At 37.5% G+C, this 17,771-nt stretch overlaps 1 protein-coding gene across 1 annotated transcript in view; it reads left to right on the top strand.

Moving 5' to 3' along the window:
- The window catches only part of TRIO (trio Rho guanine nucleotide exchange factor), a 266,295-nt gene that overhangs the window by 100,860 nt on the left and 147,664 nt on the right, over positions 1–17,771 (top strand). The window contains exons 7-10 of the mRNA XM_054381562.1: positions 3,843–4,034; positions 7,329–7,460; positions 8,569–8,799; positions 14,428–14,550. Of these exons, the coding sequence (XP_054237537.1) occupies positions 3,843–4,034; positions 7,329–7,460; positions 8,569–8,799; positions 14,428–14,550 (678 nt within the window). The remainder of the gene's footprint in view (positions 1–3,842; positions 4,035–7,328; positions 7,461–8,568; positions 8,800–14,427; positions 14,551–17,771) is intronic.

Genomic DNA, 17,771 nt, shown 5'->3' with positions numbered 1-17,771 from the left:
TTTCAACAGCAGAGAATTGCTGTTGTCAAGTCCTGAGATTTGAGTTAAGCAATATTCAAGTTTCAGCTTGACGTTCCTCTTTGGGTAACTAAACTAATGCTTCACTTCTCAAAACAAGTTTTTAGATCCTTTTAAGGGAGAAACTTGCAAATAAGGCTTCACAGGAGTTGCAAACGCAAAAATTATTTGTCCAGTATTTGATGGCAAGAACAAAGTACCCATGATTATATGATTAGTCAGTCTTGTATGCAGGAGTGGGAGAGACTGATTCTGTGCCTATTCACCCTTTCTCCTGCCATTTTCCACGTGCCTGTTGGGTCACAAGGGAAACAAAAGCAATTGAGTAAAATAAGAATGAGGAGAAAGAGGATTTTATCCACTTGAATATTTTCTTCTACTCTTCTTGCTGTGCTTTCATTACAGTTTAACTGTGCCTCTTACTGCACTGGTGAGAGAAAGGTTGGAAAGTTATGTAGGCAAAAAGGGACTTTACTTGGAGAAAGCTGACGCAGGCTACTATTAAAGGGATGCTGTAACTATGCCCTGTCTCACAGCTGATAAATCCATCAGTAGCATATTGAGTCTGGACTTTTTGGATTATGGTTAATTGTAAGCATATTGCAAGAGTGAGAACAGAAGAAATGTTGGAAAATGTTTTAATCATTAAAGTAGGTGTTATTTCATACATTAATGCCTCATCTTGTTTTGGTGGCCATTTGTGTGTAAAGTGGCAGATGAGTTGGAAATTGCATTGGTAAAATATTTTCATCAACAATGACTAGTCCAAATGGATTATGGTCTATATGGAAGTTCCAATTATGATGCTTACCAACCATGTGACTGAGAAGGTAGTTTTTATTGCTGAGTAGCTTAATAGTCTCTGTGTCCGAAAACTACAGTTTGAAAACTGAGAGCTAAACATTTTTAAATGGCTTTGGGAAAAATCAGAAAATAAGATAGAACCTTCAGGACATCTGCTAGATTTATTTTGTATTGAGTGTGATAGAAGTTCAGCTGAGCCAGCAGGCTGTCACCTGTATTTTCTCCTGTGTATTTAAATGCCTGTCAAGCACACACCAAAGAATTAACACAGTGCACTACATTTTATGTTAGATTATTAATCTGTGTTGCTTTGATAAGCAATACCTTTTTTTTGTATGTACACTCCCTTTAGGGAATAATTCTGCCATGAGGAGTTTTCCAGATATTGTAAGGTGTCTTCTCAGCTTCTGGCTAAAGGACATTGTGAGAGAAAATAATCTTAGTAAGTACACTCATATACTTACTAAGTATACTGTAATGCAGTAATCCAAGTTGTTCCCTTTTTAGACTTGTTAAAATAGTCATGTGTAACACAATGAAAGAAACACAGTATCACTTTAACTTTTCATTTTTTAGTCAGTTCATAGTATCATAGATTGTTAGGGGTTGAAAGGAACCTCTGGAGATCATCTAATCCAACACCTCTGCCAAAGCAGGATCACCCATGGAATGTGTGAACAGGAATGTGTTCAGGCAGGTTTTGAAAGTCTCCAGAGAATGAGACTCTACAACCTCTTTGGGCAGCCTGTTCCAGTGCTCCATCGCCCTCACCATGAAGAAGTTTTACCTCGTGTTGAGGGGGAACTTCCAGTATTTCAACTTGTAGCTTGTCCTATTACTGGCCACCACTGAAAAGAGACTGGCACCTTCCTCTTGACACCCACCCACTCTGAGCCTTCTCTTCTCAAGACTAAGCAACCCCAGTTCTCTCAGTCTTTCTTCACAGGAGAGATGTTTAAGTCCCTTAATCATCTTCATAGCTTTCTGTGGGACTCTCTCCAGTAGATCCCTGTCTCTCTTGAACTGAGAAGCCCAAAACTGGTCGCAGTAGAGGGGTAAGAAAACCTCCCTAGACCTGCTGGACACACTTTTCTTGATACACCCCAGTTGATACATGTTTAGAAGCTGCAGATGTTTCTGACAGGTTCACATGATGTAAATGAGATGACTATTAAAAACTTAGGCATTATCTGGTAGCTGTTACTTCTTTAATTAAAACCAGGGTGTAAATCTAGTGAGTATAGATGTGTGGTACAACCTGAAAAATGAAAGTAGTATTGTGCAGGAAGGAAAATCAGCCAGCATGACACTACTGTGCTCAATTTTTTAAGTGGACCAGCTGAGGTGTAGGCTACATCAGGTATGCTCCTGCTTGTGTACATGCATATGTTTACAGTTAATAGAGGTGCATGCCCACTTCTCACTCATCCCAAGTCAGCACAGTGAAAGCTGGAGGTACTACAACACACGCTCCAGTCAGCCAGTGTCAGGTTCTGGGCTGTGTCTCAATGCTAGCTGGTAATGGTTCCACGTCAGATGCTCAGTATCGATGTGGCATTGAGTGTCCATGTGCCAGTGTTCTCCCCTGACCTCTCTTATCAGCAGGGATGTAGTCAAATTTGGGCACAGGCTGCCCATCATGCCTCTCAATAGTAATGCAAACAGTTTTCCAGCAATTTCAGGTTTTGTTCTTCTGTCAATTGTTGAGACTCATTAAAGTCAGTTTTGTCCCCTTGGCTCAGGGGACTCAATTCCTCAGTCCTTGGTTGGGGAAGGTTGCAAAGCTGATGACAGGTAATTAACTGCTCTGTGGCATTTCGTGCATGCTGGCATTCCAGAAAGCACTGTGTGGACAAGAGAGAAAAATACTTCATAGCTGAATATCATGATTTTAATGTTGTTTGCTCTTTTCTTCCCACCTGTTATGTGTTTGGCAGTTTGGCCTTTGGCCTTACGTGCAAAGTTTCAGGATATAGGCAAGAGCAAGTACAACGAAGAGAAGTAGCCAACAGACACAGCAGTTTGTGCCACAGTTCATGCAAAAAGGGCCAGCAGCTCTGCTCAGAGCAACATCCATGTCCTTGGCAACAATAGTGGTGTGCCCTAGAGCACAGTTGCCAGCTACTGCTGGACTGACTGTTCTTGTAACATCAGAGGCCTCAACCCAGAGTGAGGTCCAGAAGGAGGATGCAGCTATGCAGGTCTGGAGATGCAGAGAATACCTGTGGCTGCTTGCGAAGGCTGGAGCAGCAGGAGGTAGTTTTCTTGCCCACAGGAGGTATGCAGTTATTAAGAATTTGTGCCATCAAGTAAAGGAGCTGCAGGAGGAGGTCATCAGTCTGCACAGCATCAGAGATAGCAAGAAAGAGATTGACCAGATAATTTTTTCATAGATTCATAGAATATCAGGTTGGAGGGACCTCAAGAATCATCTAGTCCAACCTTTCAGGGTAAGAATATGGTTTAAACAAGATGGCCCAGCACCCTGTCAAGCTGGGCCATGAAACTGCCTAATGTAGGGGAATCCACCACCTCCCTTGGGAGTTGCTTAAAAAGTAGAAGTACTTTCAGAAGTTGGTAGAAAGACTTGAAGAGTGATGTTGCACACATGCATGCTGTGGATAAGATCACATGCTTACTAGTTATATTTTGATTTTCCTGTATTTTGTATGTCTGAATGTCTTGTTGACTTGAACATATGTAAATATTATTATTGAGGACATTACAAAATATGGTTGGCTTTTTCTCCTCTTACTGTAATAATGAGTCTTTATGTAATATGATGTTATTTAAGCTAACTGTCAATGTTAGCTTGTGACTCTGGTAATTTCAAATTGTCCTTCTCCTGGGCAGCCTTGAACAGATATTCTGTTACATTATACACCTAGATTCCAAAATTAGGCTTGCGCATACCTGGCAAGTAAAACCAGTACTGTAGTAGGAAGACTTTTACAGAAGCATGCCTTTGTATTTAAGTGGTCTGCTAACTTCCACTATTTTTCCCTCCTTCTTCTCCATAGAATGTGTATGTAAACATAAACCGCATCATGTCAGTAGCAAGTCGTCTGGTTGAGTCTGGCCATTATGCTTCCCAACAAATAAAACAGATTGCTAGTCAGTTGGAGCAAGAATGGAAGGCGTTTGCTGCAGCCTTGGATGAACGTAGCACATTACTGGATATGTCCTCCATCTTCCATCAGAAAGCTGAACAGGTTAGTGAACGGGGAGGGCACCAGTAGAAGTTTCCATGATGGAATGGTGAGTTGTACTATGCGATTTTGATTTAGAAATAAGTGTATGACAGTGAACAGGTTGGCAAGAAAGCCAGAATATTAATTTATTTCAATTTTATCTGATACTTGAACAAAACCTATTTCTTCTCAGGGCAGTTCACTGCCCTTACAGCGTCCAAAGAATGCCTTGCCCATATCAATATAAGCTAAAACTTAGCCAAATTAGCTACGTGGATCAAAATGAAATGGATATAAATGCTTAACTATATAAAGCTTTTAAGTTGAAAGAAAGAAAAAAGTTAACATAGTCAATATTTGATGTAACATGTTTCCTGCATCTAGAAGTTATCACATGTTCTATTGTCTTCACCACTCTTACCCCATCAGTTCTTGAGTGTCAAGATTTAACTCAGTAATTGCTCATAGGTTACTAAGTTGAACTGGCCTGAAAAGCTGAGAATTAACTGTCTTTTGAATCTGAAATTATGGTGGGAGGTGTTTACTTAGCATCCCATAAGAGATTCCTTCTATATTAAACAAATATTTTAGCTTTAGGCCTATACCAATTATTTTAATCAAGTCATTAACTGTGCATAAGTGCCCAGAGAAGAGGTCTGTGTAGGGGAAATAGGAATAAATATCCTGAAGTTAATAGCCTTGATGGTGAATGCATGTTTTCCCCTCAAGGGAACTCAGTTCTGAAGCAGTGTGTGGTTTTGAGTCAGCCATTGATATTGCAGATTGTCTGCTCTGTACATCTCTGGTGAATTTGTAGGGCAGACGTTCTTGGATCATTACAGCTGACTGAAGCTCTGGTGTGCTGTATGGCTGCTGTAGATACTTCTCTTTCTATTTGCCTTGCTAAATTGTATCCAAGAAAAAGCCTTATGTCTGCGGTAACTTTCATTGGGAATAAATGAGGGAACAACTTGGGAATTTGATGACTGCATAAATAGAGAGACGCAGTACACACTATTTTAAGAATTTTTTTCCTGATATCAACTACACAGATACTCAACTTCAGAAATGCCACAAAATGAGAAATGTGAACAAATTAAGATGCAAATGCACATTGTTTTTCTTTATGTTAGTGTTGACATTGTTTTACCTGTCTTTAGACAGACTAAGGTAGACTATATAAACTTACACCACTATGATAAGTATATTCAGGTTTAGAGAAAAGCCACATGAAAAGGAGATGGAGTTGTTTGTGGTGTAAAAGTCATCAACCAGCATGATGATGACACAGATGCAGTGTGGTGCTTTATCTGTATGGACGCTTTTCTAATTGCTTGGGTTATTTATTATTTCTATTTAAGCACTGTCAGCCACACATGCAGGAGGTACCTACAGATAGGTATACCTGGACTCAAATCCTGTCTTTTTTCATTAAAAATTATGTTCATCAGAGAAGTCAGAGGAGTAAATTTTGTGTGTGTGCATGCTGGGCAACTGTGGTACAGCTTGATGTTAACTTTCTTCAGTACAATATTTAAAGTGTAAACAGGAGGAAAGAAAATAATAATAGAAAATAGTGCAGCATCTGCTGGGATTAATTTACTTTTAAATTGCTCCTTCTGCAGCTTTCCTTTTATGATTAACTGTGATGGATTGTTCTAGTTGCTTTGTAAGATAGCTGGCTGTGATTATTTTAGTTATTTGATTAACAGTGGAGAGTGAGTTTAAGGAAAGAGGGTTTGGGATGAGAGGAAAGGTCCCCTTAGAGAGTGGTGATACTTGCCCTACATTAAAAGATGGTTTAAAAATAAGCAGCCAAAGAAATAATACTCTCTTCTTGAAAGCATGCGTTCCCTTGCAAGTGACAGCTATGTTGCAGCCTACTATTAACCCTGCACCCAGCTGTCAGTGCTGACTGGTGCAAGAGCTATGTGGTTCCCCATGGGACTTTTAATGTTCAGTGCTAAACTTCAGAGATTTTTAAAATTGTCTCTTGATGAAATGAGATTTAAATAATTACCTTAGAGTTAAGTACTCTATCACCCTTTCTCCCTGCTTTTGATCAATAATGGAGTACCAGAAATGGTCTGCGAGTTTTTTTTTTTTTCCTCAAAAAATTTGTGTGCCCATGAAATTAAGATACATATGATAAAAGAAATTACTTAGTCTCTTAAAACTTTTGAAACTTGACATGAATTGAGGACAGATTTTGTTTGCAGATACCACGTGTACTTGGTTGTACTAAGTTTAACAGCTATGAAAACTCCTAGAAAAACAGTCTCTTTTTTTCTTTATACCATCTTCATATGAGGCTATAACATTCACACCTCCTAACTGTCAAAAATGACATAGCTTCTGCTCTGCAGACACTTACCATGGTAGTTTTCTTGTCTGTCAAGACAGTTTAAGGTTCAGAGATAGCATACACTGTCGGCAGAAGAGATTCTGTTGCAGTATCCTCAGCTTCTCCTGAAAAGTGTGACTTGAGCAGCTAGGTTGACATAGCTGTGTGCTTGAAGTTCAGTGTTAGTCCTAAGAGAACCCCACTTGAGTCAATTCCTACATGCTTGTTACTGTAGTAGCTTGCCAAATAAGTTTAGTGCTTCTCTGCGTGTAGAAGTTAGAGCTTTGGGGACTGAGGTGTCAATTTGCTGTGCTCAAAACACTGCTTTGCCTTTCTGATAATCTCTGTCCAGAAAAAGAGAACAATGGAGTGTTGCAGTGAACAGTTCACCACTTGTTCTTTGTATGTATGTGAAGTAATGCATGCAAAGTAACTTGATTTTCTCTGAAGATGTAAAAAAAAGGGTATGTGATATGATACAATGAGTATCAGCACAGGAAGTTCAGTAAGAGCTGAGGGTCTGGACTTGAAAGTTGTAGCATGTATTACCTCTCTGCGTAGACAAAACCTTAATTGTCTTTCATGTAGCTGAAATAGTAGGTGCAGCTTGAAGTAAACTTTCTTAGCTGCAATGTCAAGAAAAGGAGCAAGAGTAAACTTGCAGCATCAGTACTTGTCAGCACTAATTGGTTCTGAAGGCTGCTAACATACAACTAAGCCTGCTTGTCTGTGAACAGCACAAAGAGTTCTGCATAACTAAAAGCACAAGTACAGTTACACTTGAATATTTGTTTTTAATCTGATATGAGCTTCTTTCTGGTCATTTCAGTGGGAAATACATTATTTTTCTCTTTAAAAAACATTCTTTTCAGCAGTTGTCACACAGATACTAGTTCTTTTGTATATTACCAACATGTGTGTACTTACTGATAGAGCTTAAAATCAAGCAGAATGTTTTTTCTCTGTTGCAGTACATGAGCAATGTGGACTCATGGTGTAAAGCCTGTGGTGAGGTGGAGCTTCCCTCAGAACTGCAGGATTTAGAAGATGCTATCCATCATCATCAAGGGATATATGAACATATTACCTTGGCTTATTCTGAGGTAAGTGTCTTGCTTGTTTCCTTAGGTTGCTAATTTGATAAAATGGTATAATGTTAAGTTTGGATTATGAACTGGCATTGCTTGTTGCACAATGCATTAGTTGGAAATGCAAGTGCTAGGCCTCTTTGTATAGGTAGTACACTGGACTTTGCTACTATTGTTCAATAGTTAAGTATTCCCCTGAATCTTCTGAAAGACGTTTAAGAGGCAAGATGGAGACGTGGTACAGCCCATGCAATATAAGTTTTAATTTACATTTGCATATTAATACCATTTAGTAGCAGTATGGTGCTATCATTTAAGCATTTACTTGAAGGGAAGGTAACAGGGTGTTCTTTGGGAAAGTATTCTGTTAGCATGGATTGGTTTAAGCATGTTTTGAAAATCCATCTCTGAAACAGCGTCACAAAAAAGGTTTTGCTATCAAAGAATGTCACTTGACAGGCTGAAATGTTATATACTTAGTTCTGTAAACCTTAAAGACACTGAAGTGAGCCAGTGTGCGTATGTCGTCAGCACTTATAATATTAGAATGTCCTATGCTGCTGCTATAATCTTGGATTTTGCATACAATGAAGTAATAGTATTTCTCAGTATTTCTAATAATTGTATTTACAATGTAAAATAAAATTCTTATTCAGAAGATGGCCTAGAAAGAAATTACAAAAGTATATATTGTTTTCTTGCGTTATTTTTTTTCCCTTGGATTGTTCTCATCACAGAGTTAAACTATTTTTGCTGTTACCTTGATGTTATTCTGGATTAAAACCAGCAGTTTTTGTTCCTCAGAAAGTTGCATAAAATCATGCATTTGATTAAGTAACAGTAAAAAAATGACCAGTGCTGGCTGAAGCAAAGTATTATGGGGCTTGAAGTTCAGATTGTAACATGAGAGGCTTCCTGATCCAGTTGCTGCTTTTGGGTTCCAGATTTTGGGTGTTGGCTTTTTTTTTTAACCCCATAATAACTGTATGCAATCATGCCCTGAATAGAAAAATCTTCACTGCTCCCCAGGTTCTTAAAGACACCTGAAATGAGGAAAGGGGGGTGGGGAATGAAATAATACTTTCGGCCAGACAAGTAATTCTTCATGCTTTCCCGTGGTCAGGTGAGCCAAGATGGGAAGTCACTGCTTGACAAACTTCAGAGACCTTTGACTCCTGGGAGTTCCGATTCTCTCACTGCTTCTGCCAACTACTCGAAAGCAGTTCACCATGTTCTGGATGTCATCCATGAAGTACTGCACCACCAGCGCCAGCTGGAGAATATTTGGCAGCATCGAAAGGTCCGCTTGCACCAGCGGCTTCAGTTATGTGTTTTTCAACAGGATGTTCAACAGGTGGGTTTTATTTCACATTGTCCAAGCACAAGCCTTTATATTCTGTCAGCCTGTGATTTGAAGCTGGTTACATTGACAGGCAGGTTTTGGTTGCTAAACCCCATGTTCTTGCCCTCAACAATTCAGTAGGTGCGTAGGATTGATTCCAAGTTCTGTGTCTTATCAGAAGATGTTGGCTGTTCCAGATAGAAATTATATTTGTATGTTAGCCATACTTCATTTTTTTTAAAAAGGTAATTTATTTATTTACTTTAAATCAGGGCGAAAAATATTTTTATTATAGATAGCTATTTGCTTAACTTCTTCTGGAAGCTGATACTCACATTCTAGATAAAATTCTGAACTTGAAGCATTGGAAAGACTTGTAGAAGTTTAAATTAAAAAAAAATCAGTGTTAACTGTGAAATTTTTAGTTTCAGATCCTCAGCAATACTTAACTGACTTAATCATGTTTCTTTAAAACCTTAGAGTAGTGGAAGTGAAGAGGTATTAAAATTGTGATAAGATTGCTTTCTGACAATGATGCTGTTCTTGATTGAATGGTTATTAGCTGCCATTGTTTTATTCAAGAAGACGCTGGATGTGAACAGTTGGGAGTGAAATAACCCTGTTTCTATCGTGTACCGTAGTTAAAAAGACAATTCAGGCAGATGGTGGAGAAAGTAAGCAATTTGGTTAGCTCAATTTTCTTCTATCCATAATGCCTATCTCTTTGTGTAAATTAAAGAAAAGACCTTAAACAATTGAGCAGTAAACTAACTGTGAAATTGTTAAAACTTTATTACTTAATTTTTGTGTCAAAAAAGGCACATACTGAAAGGCATTCAGTTATTCAACTTCTCTGAACATTCAGATGTGATGAATGTGATGAAGAATGCAGAAAAGCATGAGAAATGTTAGCTGACAAAAAAAGTAAAAGAAAGATGGTCTGTTATGAATGGTCAGCAAGTAAAAGAAAGCATGGTCTGTTATGAATGGTCAGCAAATGCATAGAGAGACAAACCGAAAACATTATTATGCCATTGTTGATTACCACACAAATAGTAGCTTTTCAGGAGTGTCCAGTAATGGTAGTTGCATGGGTAGTCTGTGAAGGACACTTCTAGAAACTGATGAGGCATAGTTCACAAATTAATTCCCTCTTACACTTAAAAATGGTTTCATAAGGCATTTCAGAAACTGAAATTAACACAGCAGTTTGCTTCTTACAGAGAAAAATGTAGGGTCCTCTCTGTGATAGCCTGGTGCCAATGTGTATAGATCGGGTCCTGGAATTTTTTCTTCTAGTTTGAATTCAATTCAAATAAGACTGACTTAGGCAACCTAGGCCAGGTGATCTCAGGTTATTTGGCAGATAAATAATTCAAGCCTCAGGTGTATAGGCCAGACTGCAGGCAGATTATTTCCTGGGGAAAGTTACTCATGAAGTGCTACAGAGAATCTTTTTGTGCCATTCATACTTTGTCATTATTATCTTAGAAATCATAAGATGCTTGTAGGAAATTCTCTTTCTCTGCTCCTTCCTAAATCGTTGTTCTCAGAGTGAAGGAATTAGCTCTTAGAACAACTGCTTTGTTCTTTGAAATTGGCAAATAATGACTCAAGTCATCATAGAGTCAACACCAGGTTCTTCAGCAAGAAGATGGATTTTCGTTCTCTGCCAGCCCTTGGAACTGACGTATGTAACATCAAATAATCTCAGATTTGAAAACAACAAAGACAACAGCTTTGTCTATGTGTAAAGCTGCCAGTATCAAGAATGTGTTATCCAGATTATGCATGAGGATTGTGAGTGTACTGGAAGCTTTTAGTATGAGCCAACTGGCTCAAGAGTGTTAATCCATCTAGGCTTGTTATTCAGTACATACCTTACCTACTGCTTGGAGAAATATATTTATCTCTATAAATTACATCAAATCTGCAGCTTGAAATGTGAAAACCTGTTACAGTATTAAACTGAACAGAATTCTGAATTTGCCATTAGATAGAAGAAGCATGCCAGGGGATACAGTTCCTAGTTAGTTTGTATATTAGCACAAAAAAGAGGGTGATTATTTCAATTAAAACAAAAAAATAAATAAATTTGGCTGTTGCACTCAATTGTTGGAAATAGATAGCTAAGAAAAGTATAATTTTATGCTTAAGAATGAACAAGCTTACCAAGTGGAAAATATATGCCAGCCTTTCACCTCATGAAATGAGTTGGCTTTGACAATTTTGACATGAAGCAATAAAGCACTTACAGTAGAATGGTGGAGTTTTGTGCTGTTAGGCCATGAAAGGTCAAAACTGAATGTAAAGATAATGTTTATGGTAGAGTGACATTTCTCACTCATGGTGAAAGTTTTGCTGCCTGAAAAAACACTGCTAGCTTGCAAGCTAGAGATTAGTAAAACTTAGTAGTATTTTTTTTTGTTCTGGTTTTGTTTTGTTTCTTTTCCAAAACATATATTTATTAGGTCTTACTGATCTTGGATGCCTTCGCTATGCATTGCTGCTTCTTCTTTCTTGATCTACCTGCCTCAAAGACTCTTGAGTGTTTTGTTGTAACAGTCACTTGTTTCAGCCTGGGCAGGCTGAAGTGTGCTTGCAACTTGCTCAGCATCAATTTAATACTGATTTCACTAGGTGATTCCCTTGTAGCTTTCAAAGGTGGTTCCAGTGTAAAATAGTTCTTTTGGGGAGAGAGTATTTTCATATTTTAACTGTCCAAAGACTAGAAATGCAGAGATTTCCTCTTGTCCTTCTGTCAGCAACAGGTTAAGTGGTAGAGATCAGAAAAGTGATTGTGTGCAAAGTAGTTGAGGGGTGAGGTTTAAGAACTTGATAATAACGTGGGAAGTAGTGACGAAAATGAGGACATTGTATCGGTGAAAGATCAGATTTTTTTCTTTCTGCAGACAACATATGCAAAATGTATTTTACAGCCCTGAGCAATGAATTTATCAAAATGAGGCTATCTTTCTGTAGCGGTTTCTTCTATCATATAGTCATTATTGGTGTTAGAACACTAGGCATTTTTCTGGATCATATATTGAGCATAAAGATGGTTCTGCTGAAACTGCACTTAGAGCTTAACTGCACTGTTAAATCAGCTTGGCGCAGTGGAGGGTAATGTTACTCACCTTTTCACTGAAGGATTGAGTCTATTAAGCTCATGTGTTACTGAACAGCTGGAGTGAATTCAGTATTAGTAGAATAGTCCTTAGTGGGTTGGTACAATGGTTTACGTAACTCTTAGCTCCAGGAAGAGGAAGAAAATGAATCGAGATTGCTAAATGATTACTATCAGTGATGGCTAATGGTTTTGTCCTTTTATTAAAGTGATATGCAAAAGCTCTCACTTGACAAGCAAGAGTATATCCTAATTTTCACTGTGTTGTTACATGCTGTAACCCAAATAAAGAAGGCTTCCTCAGTTTTGTTAAGAATCAAGGTAAGAAGGTTGAGTACTAATAAGACTTGTATTTGTGCTAATTTCACTTAAAGGCAGCAATATTTCTCTAGTTGACAGGTCTATGTCATGATCTGTATAGTGAATTAGTATGAAAGTTTCTTCCCTTGAGAAGCCACTGAGCATTATTTGGAGCAAAAGTCATTCTTTCTGGGCTGCTTTCTACTTTTCATTCTGTGCTTTCTGGACAGATTTTGCTGTTGGTTTCATTTGTTAGCTTACATTTTTTACTAGTCTCCAGAGTCCAACCTAATTCTTTTATCCAAAGATGCATCCTTTTAGCTCTTTTTATAATGAGAAAAGCAGAATAGTCTCCTGAAACTAGTCAAAAGCATTGGTAATAGAGACTTTACAGATAACTGAGGCCATATTTGGTTCTTCACTTTACTTTCTCTGACCTGTACTTTGAAAGAAACAAATGAAGACCTAACTTGACCTAAACCAATAATATTCTTTTGGCAATAGCTACTAGGAAAAAGAAGCATTGCATAAGTTGAAATGAGGAGATTTAGTGAAGTGTTGGTGATTTGAGATGGCTGTATTATATGTTTTGCTTGTTGTTTTGAAAATGTCCAGTAGGAGAGTTTGCAAGCCAAAATGGTCAAGATAAATGAGAAAATTACATCAGATGTTTCTACTAAAGAAAATGTGGATGTATTTTATTGAAATATTATTTGGGATTATGTGTGTATTGAGTGTAGCCATGAGGGATGTTGCAGGAATGGTTCTTATCTTTTTGGAAGCAAAAAAAGAAAAAAAATCAAAAAAATCTATAGTTACACTGTCAAATGCTCTCAGTACAGAAAAAGGGGAAAAACACTCATTGAACTTCAGAAACCAGAGTAAAGGACAATAGTAGATAAGGAGAGATAAACTACAGGTTTCTGATAGATATATTCAAGATGAAACAAAATTCTCAGGTTTTCAAGAAAAAATGAGAGAGATGTTAGGTAAAGTATCCCACACCACTACCATTCAAATGGTTAGCTGACTGCTTATATGCAGTTGTCTTTAATTCTGCACAATATTCGTGAACCTCTGAGTATCTTCCAAAGAAATAAATACTGTATGCATTGTAGCTAATGACTGAATTAAAACATGGCTAAGATGTATTAGTTTGGAGCGCGACCAGATATTTTTGTTCATTCACTCATCCAAAACTTAGTGCATGTGCAGTAATTCTTTGTGTTAACTGTCAGGAACTAGTTGCATGTACAGTTTTTACTATTCATAAAGATGTCAGCCCAGTCACTGTAGTAGAATTTTTAAAATGTCTTTTGTTCCTCATTTTTTCAGCTATCAAATCTGTAATACACAAATACATCTATCTGATGTTTTGAGGTGATAATGCTTCAGAATTTACACAAAATCCTTCGTATGCTCTGAATACAGACATTGTCATTCTTCTAATGATATCAATTTTATTGTGGTAGTTAAAAATTCTACTATTGAATATTTCTTCTTGACTTCATAATATGTAGTAGAAGAAGTGACTTCTTACCTAAAATTAAAACTTCACTGTGTTATTCACTAGCATTGTTGGAGAATGTGCAAACTCCATTAGTGCTGCATTATAGAAAATTTTCAGATGAAGGCATAAATGGATTGCAGAGACACCTTCAGAAGGGATCTAGCCACTTGGGTCAGATTACTGTCAAATTGATGAATGTATCACAGTATCACAATATATCAGAAGTTGGAAGGGACCTCAAGAGATCATCAGGTCCAACCCCCCTGCCAGAGCAGGATCACTTAGGGTAGTCCACACAGGAATGCATCCAGGTGGGTTTTGAGTTTCCAGAGAAGGAGACTCCACAAACCCCCTGTGGAGCCTGTTCCAGTGCTCTGTCACCCTCACTGTAAAGAAGTTTCTCCTCATGTTGAGGTGAAATCTTCTATGTTCAAGTTTGAATGTGTGGAAATGGTGTTGTTCTTGATAGGCTTCAAAATAAACATCCTAAATCATACAGTTCAGCTATCTTGAGCTAGTTGTTTCCTTGAGAAAAGATAATGAGATGTAATTAATGTCATTCTATAGCAATACTGTGTTTTAATCCAACAGTAGTTTCTTATAAGCAGTCTGTTTGCAGCTTCTTATTTTCTTGAACAGGTGAATTTTTATTGCAATATTTAATACATCCACTGAGTTTTTGTGTGTCTCTTTGGTACCACAGGTGTTGGATTGGATTGAAAACCATGGAGAAGCTTTTCTTAGCAAACATACTGGAGTGGGGAAATCCCTTCATCGAGCAAGAGCTTTGCAAAAACGTCATGAAGACTTTGAAGAGGTTGCACAGGTAAAAAAGTCAAATGAAGGATTGTACACTTGTCATGGAAATATATAAAAAATTTCTGCTATGGCACTGAAGGGCTGGGCAGTGACACACTGGCAGATGCATCAGAAGTGTGTTTATAGATTGCCTGTTTAATGGCTAATTACAGTCTTAGGAAAATATTTATTGTAAATATGGTCTTACAGCGCACTCCGGTGACTGGGGACTTGATAAAATAGCATCAGAAAGCTTCCTTATTACTGATTTCCTGTAAAATTATCCAGAGTAGGAAGTGTTGTTAGTTTTGTATATACATATGTTGGATTTTCCATATGCATGCCTAATGCTTAATTTTTAGTAAAATCTGTAATATTTTCCATGTGGAAATACTTACTTTTTCTGGGCCAGACAAGCAAGATTTTATTTCTGTAAGACACTTAACAAAACCTGAATGATCTCATCCTTAATACTGTATTATTTGAGCAAAGAAGAAAAAGATGTTTGAGTACCAGAAGGAGATGAAGTGTGTAGAACTGTTAATGGAATATGAAGTCTTAAAAAAGCATCTTGTTAATTTGCATTATACTTCGAAGTAGAATATTGTAAAGTAAATGCTTAGCAAAAACTTCGTAAAACGTAATGTTACTAGAGTTTAAAATTATCTCTTCAGAGTGGAATTACTGGTTTTGGAGATACTGAAAACTTAGACGGGTGAGAGAACTTAAGTATACTACAGGGGGCTATCTTCCACTGACAAAATGGTGAACAAAATGATCTAATAAATTGTGGGTTTTTTCATCTGTAATTCGTGAACTAGTAGTGACTGCCAAGAGAGGCACACCCTTTAAGTTATTCCTCTTACTTGCTCTAAAGCTGAATGAAAGCATGCCCCCAAAATATTTCTGTTGTTGGTGTTACAAGAAGGATTATATTCATATGTAAGACAGCAATCTGTAGTCCTTGTTAAAGCATGAATAACTTTGAACTGATTTATTCCCTACCTGCATTTCTGATTGGGCCAGGTCCTTGCTATATTTTGGTTTTGGGATGGGTTTTTTGTTGTTTTTCTGTTGTGTTGTTTTGTTGCTTTTTTTTCTTTTTTTTTTTTTAATAGGACTCAGTTTGTAATCAGAGATTTTTCAGTCCGCTCTAGTCAGAAGTTGAGAGAAAGCAGTGTCAAGTGAGCTTTCAGGGACATGGCAATGGCAATGTTTTATCAAATGCAGGGAACCAATGGTAATATAAAAATGTTCCTGATGGAAGGCTGGCTTCTGATTCTGAAGGGAGTGAAAATTATTTTTCTTTCTTTCTGCTTCCTCATACTATTTTTTAATGTAATTGAGATGACCATTACTCAGTAGCATTCAAATAGATGTTAAAATAAGCTTTGTGTTGAATAAAAAAGATAATTCCAGAGTCAGTGGGCTGGGGGCTCACAAATTACTCACTTATTTTTGTGAAATGAAGGCTTGTTTTTCTTTATTTGGCACTTTGTTATCACTACAGAACAGCAGATAGTCAAACCTCAGCCAACTAACAATAAATTCTGATATATTGACATTCATGCTTACACATGCACACTTGTAGCTACTATTGTAAAATTGTGTTGCTCTTTTCTTGTGAAGCCTGTCCAGATCAATTTCTATTTATCTTTTTTTTTTTTGCTTCCTTTCTTTTTTTCATCTCTCTTCATGGTTATCTTTGTATCCATGTGAGACCATTAGTCCAAGTGTCATGACTCCATATTTTTACATAAGTGATTGACCTCTGGGCATGGATTTTCAGCTTAGAAGCAGTAGATGCAGATCAATAGTGTGGTTATACTTTTCCATGCCTTTTTGTATGAAATTCTAAATCATATTGTCCTGTTTTCTACTGTGATTTTGACAGTAGTCTATGGTCAAAAAATTTAAGAAATGCTTGGCAAGATTTAATTACTGGGGTCTTTTTCCACAGGTAAGTTCTTTTCTCTGTGTGTAGATTGCATCTGAATAAAGAACTTGACCTAGGAATGGCTGTAATAGATCCAGCTAAAGGTCTGTGTCTTAAAGTATCTTGTGGCCATCACCAGATGCATAAAGAAAAGTTACCTTTACTCTCTTAGTTATCTAGGCCTATTTGATGTCTGGAAACAAAAGATGCATCAGACCAGTGTTTTTTGTAGTCACCGGTGGTCTTTTGTTCTCTTAGACTAGATACAATGAGTTATGCAGTTATTATCTACAAAGGTAAATATTTATACTGTATTTCAGCTCGACTTGGAAGAGACATTTTAGTGATAAGGCATATACCTGCTGTTAAGGTTTGAGAATTGCAGCTCCTTTTGAGGCAGCATTTGTGTTGTGATCATTTCTATGTACACGCGTTTCACTGTTCACTTTACATAAGGAGAAGTCTGATGTGCCTGGATCTGTGTTACACAACAGATACTCCTGGAATTCATAAACAATGCTTCACATGTGAGATAAAGTTTTCATTAAATTGGAAAACTTCTGTTTCAGCCATCTGCAGCTGGGTGGGGCTCTCTGGGTTGATGAAGTAGCTGTTGTTCAAGAAGAGTGCCTTAAGGCTTTTCAGCCTTGTCCTTTGAAGGTGTGAGCCGTGGACAATAGAAGTCAAAGTACTGAAGCACAGATTAGAGTGTGTTACGGGTTACCATTGCCTAAGCCAGTGATCTGGAGCATTGAGTAGTGCACTCCCAACTGAAAAGGGTAGGCTTATGTTAGTCTCTGCAGGCTTTCCCAGGGAAACTGGGGAGGAGTTCTCTACCTCCACATGCAATAAAAAAGCTGAAGATTAAGGAAGAGCTAAAATGAACGTCATCAAAATAAAGGAGCAACATGGTTTTACTTCCTTACATAAATGGATGTAAAAAATGAAGTGGGACCCCCACCAAATGTATGAAAACAGGTCATGTAATTTGCCTTAGGCTTCCCAGGTATTCTGAGACCTTGAATGAGAGCTCTTATTTTGTGCCCCTTAGTTGAGTTTTAGGGTTGGGCTTGGATTTAACTTTTGTGGATATTATAATGTAGTTAGAGGTGTGGTACAATATCTATAACAAAGAAAAGCACATTTGCATAGACTTAATTTATCTTGACAAGCAGAGTTTTTATCTCCTATAATTGAGGCTGGGAGAAGATAGAAAGGAGGAGGGAAAAGAGAAAGGTATAGTTTATATTGTCAAGAATTTAGTTGTATTATTTTTTTAATAATCCATAGTGCAAACTTCATGAGGTGGCATA

The sequence above is a fragment of the Indicator indicator genome, chromosome 6 (genome assembly GCF_027791375.1).
Source record: "Indicator indicator isolate 239-I01 chromosome 6, UM_Iind_1.1, whole genome shotgun sequence".
Lineage (NCBI taxonomy): Eukaryota > Metazoa > Chordata > Aves > Piciformes > Indicatoridae > Indicator > Indicator indicator.
Note: the sequence above shows the minus strand (reverse complement) of the source record. Positions and strands in the feature narration are given on the sequence as shown.